At 38.7% G+C, this 2,662-nt stretch overlaps 1 protein-coding gene across 1 annotated transcript; it reads left to right on the forward strand.

The window, feature by feature from the left end:
- Positions 1-603: 603 nt before the first annotated feature.
- On the forward strand, positions 604-2,344 carry LOC102001274 (transmembrane protein 117; the record flags this gene model as incomplete). The annotated part of the gene is made up of 1 exon (XM_005372373.3): positions 604-2,344. A coding segment is annotated over one exon (666 nt), but the record flags the coding sequence as incomplete, so codon positions are not given.
- Between the last annotated feature and the right edge of the window lie 318 nt (positions 2,345-2,662).

The raw sequence follows: 2,662 nt of genomic DNA on the forward strand, positions 1-2,662 counted from the left end.
ATATTTTAAATTCTAAAAGGAAATCATAGTGGTTAAATTCTCTCCATGTGATATTTTCCAGTAGTTTATTAGCCTTGGTTGTAGAGCTCATAAATGCATTGTGTTCAGTGGGCATCTGGTCTGAGATTTAAGCCTTGAAAAGAACTCAGGGATTATTGAGCAGGATCTCATCAGCTAACGGTGTAATCAATGGGTCTTCTGCAAACAGCAATGCAAATTCAATTGCTATAATACTGCGCTTTGCATTGCAAGATGATTTCTTTCTTCCCCAGACCTAATTATGAAACAGTAAGAAATATTCAATCATATATTGGACTTTCTTAAAAATTCCACTAGAACTGTTTTTCACCACTAATTAAACAAGTTTAGAGCAGAACCTAAGACTGACTTTGAATCTAGCTCTGGTGCACGTAAAACAAAATGTCCTATTCCTCCAAGACCTGCTGTTGCAGTTTGATTCATTCTGCTTTGTCAATTTACTTTATGATAGCATTTCAATGTCAAAAAAAAGGTTTACAGATCTGATTCTTCAATAATTTATACTATTATACCAATAAATGGAGAAAACCCTATTGTAATTTTATCAGCCTTTGATTAATCCAGTATTTCCTTTTAAATGCAGGTAAATGGTTTAACTACGGAATTATTTTTCTCGTCTTGATTTTGGACCTGAATATGTGGAAGAACCAAATATTTTATAAACCTCATGAATATGGACAATACATTGGCCCAGGGCAGAAGATCTACACAGTCAAAGACTCTGAGAGTTTAAAGGATTTGAACAGAACCAAGTTATCCTGGGAATGGAGGTCCAATCACACTAATCCTCAGACTAATAAAACGTACGTTGAGGGAGACATGTTCTTACACAGCAGGTACATAGGGGCCAGCCTAGACGTCAAGTGTCTGGCTTTTGTTCCAAGTCTGATAGCTTTCGTGTGGTTTGGATTCTTCATTTGGTTCTTTGGTCGGTTTCTGAAAAACGAGCAAGGCATGGAGAATCAAGATAAAACCTACACTCGCATGAAGAGGAAATCGCCCTCAGAACATAGCAAAGACATGGGGATCACCCGAGAAAACACGCAGGTCTCTGTGGAAGACCCTCTGAATGACCCCCCCTTGGTCTGCATCAGGTCCGACTTCAATGAGATAGTCTACAAGTCCTCCCACCTGACGTCGGAAAACCTGAGCTTGCATTTGAAGGAGTCGACGGGCGAGATGGAAGCTGATGAAGACCCAACCACCTCTCAGAGTATGCGGATGAACTAGAGCCCCTTAGGTGGCGAGAGCACAAAGAGCAGCCCTGAGTGGAACGTTAAACCCGTGTAGTCTTTCATTGTGTAAATGTCAGGTTTACATAGCGTTAGGTAAAGAAATACAAACAATGCCACAACGGTGCTCAACACGCTTTCTCTGGACTCATTGTTTTCTATTTGTATTATGATCCACGTGCCTACTGTATGTTTAACAGTCCTCTAGAGATTGCTCTTCCCAACTGCACAAGCTACTTCCTGACTGTACAGCGTAGTAGATTAGCTGACTACCCATGTATCTGATGTTCAACCATAGTGGTGCCTTGAGACATTAAACTGTTTTTAACTGTACCAGACATGAAGTGTAGAATGGCTCTCCAGTCTATGCCACGTGGGATTTTTTTATACAATTATTTTGATTTACACTGGATGTCGGAGCAGGAAATAGACAAAGCCGACTTGTGGCTGTAGAAAGTTCGCTTGGTTTCCTGATGAGCAGCAAAGTTGGTGACTTTGACGCTGGACTGTAGAGAAGCCCTGTGATTGCCTTTTAAGTTTTATTGGCTGGCTGCCAAGTATAAATACAAACATGAAATCCAGTGAGAGGAGAACTGTAATCCAACATGGGTCACTGCTCACAAAAGTGACTTTCTCCAACCACTAATTGCAATTAGGTGATAATACCTAATTATGTTTTCCTAATTAAAGATAAATTGCTGCTTGATTAATAGTCTTGCCCTTTTCCTCTGGGAACAAAGGTTAAGAGGAACAGTTGGGTGAGTTCTCAAATTTATTGGCATTTCCACAACATCCCAGACAGCCAAGGAATTCAAGTTGCAATTGTGTGAAGGTTACACAGCCCACTGTCTACAATATTGTAATTTTGCTGTAAATATGATTCTGGGCAGGGAAAATGGAAGAGCTTATGGCAATGTTGAGCAAGGGAATTCTGAAATCATCCATTAAAACCTCATGTGGTAGAATGCTGCGCAAGGGTCTGTTTAATGTCTTTTGTGTATGTGCATTTTTGTTTGGGTTTCATTTTTTAAAGATGTAAACACCGCACATTAATAAATAAGAATTATATGCCAGTAATTATGTGATGTAGGTTTTGTTTTGCTTGTCTGTCTGTTTGGTTAAAGGATTACATCGCGCTTCAGCTGAACATAAACCTATTTAAATGGATTTTTAAAAGCTTGATTCTAGGCAAGGTAATAAATGGTATAGTCCTAAATTGCTTTTAATTTTATTTCATAAATTATACTTACATGTTTCTTGAGGAACTGAAGGGAGACCATTTTTAAGGTAAATTATTTATTTTCCTGTCACATACTGACATTGTTGCTTTTTGTCTTAAAGATTTTTTAAAACCTCTCTTGTTTGGGTTTGTTTTTGAGCATGCAACATGC

The sequence above is a fragment of the Microtus ochrogaster genome, unplaced genomic scaffold (genome assembly GCF_000317375.1).
Source record: "Microtus ochrogaster isolate Prairie Vole_2 unplaced genomic scaffold, MicOch1.0 UNK3039, whole genome shotgun sequence".
Taxonomy (NCBI): Eukaryota; Metazoa; Chordata; class Mammalia; order Rodentia; family Cricetidae; genus Microtus; species Microtus ochrogaster.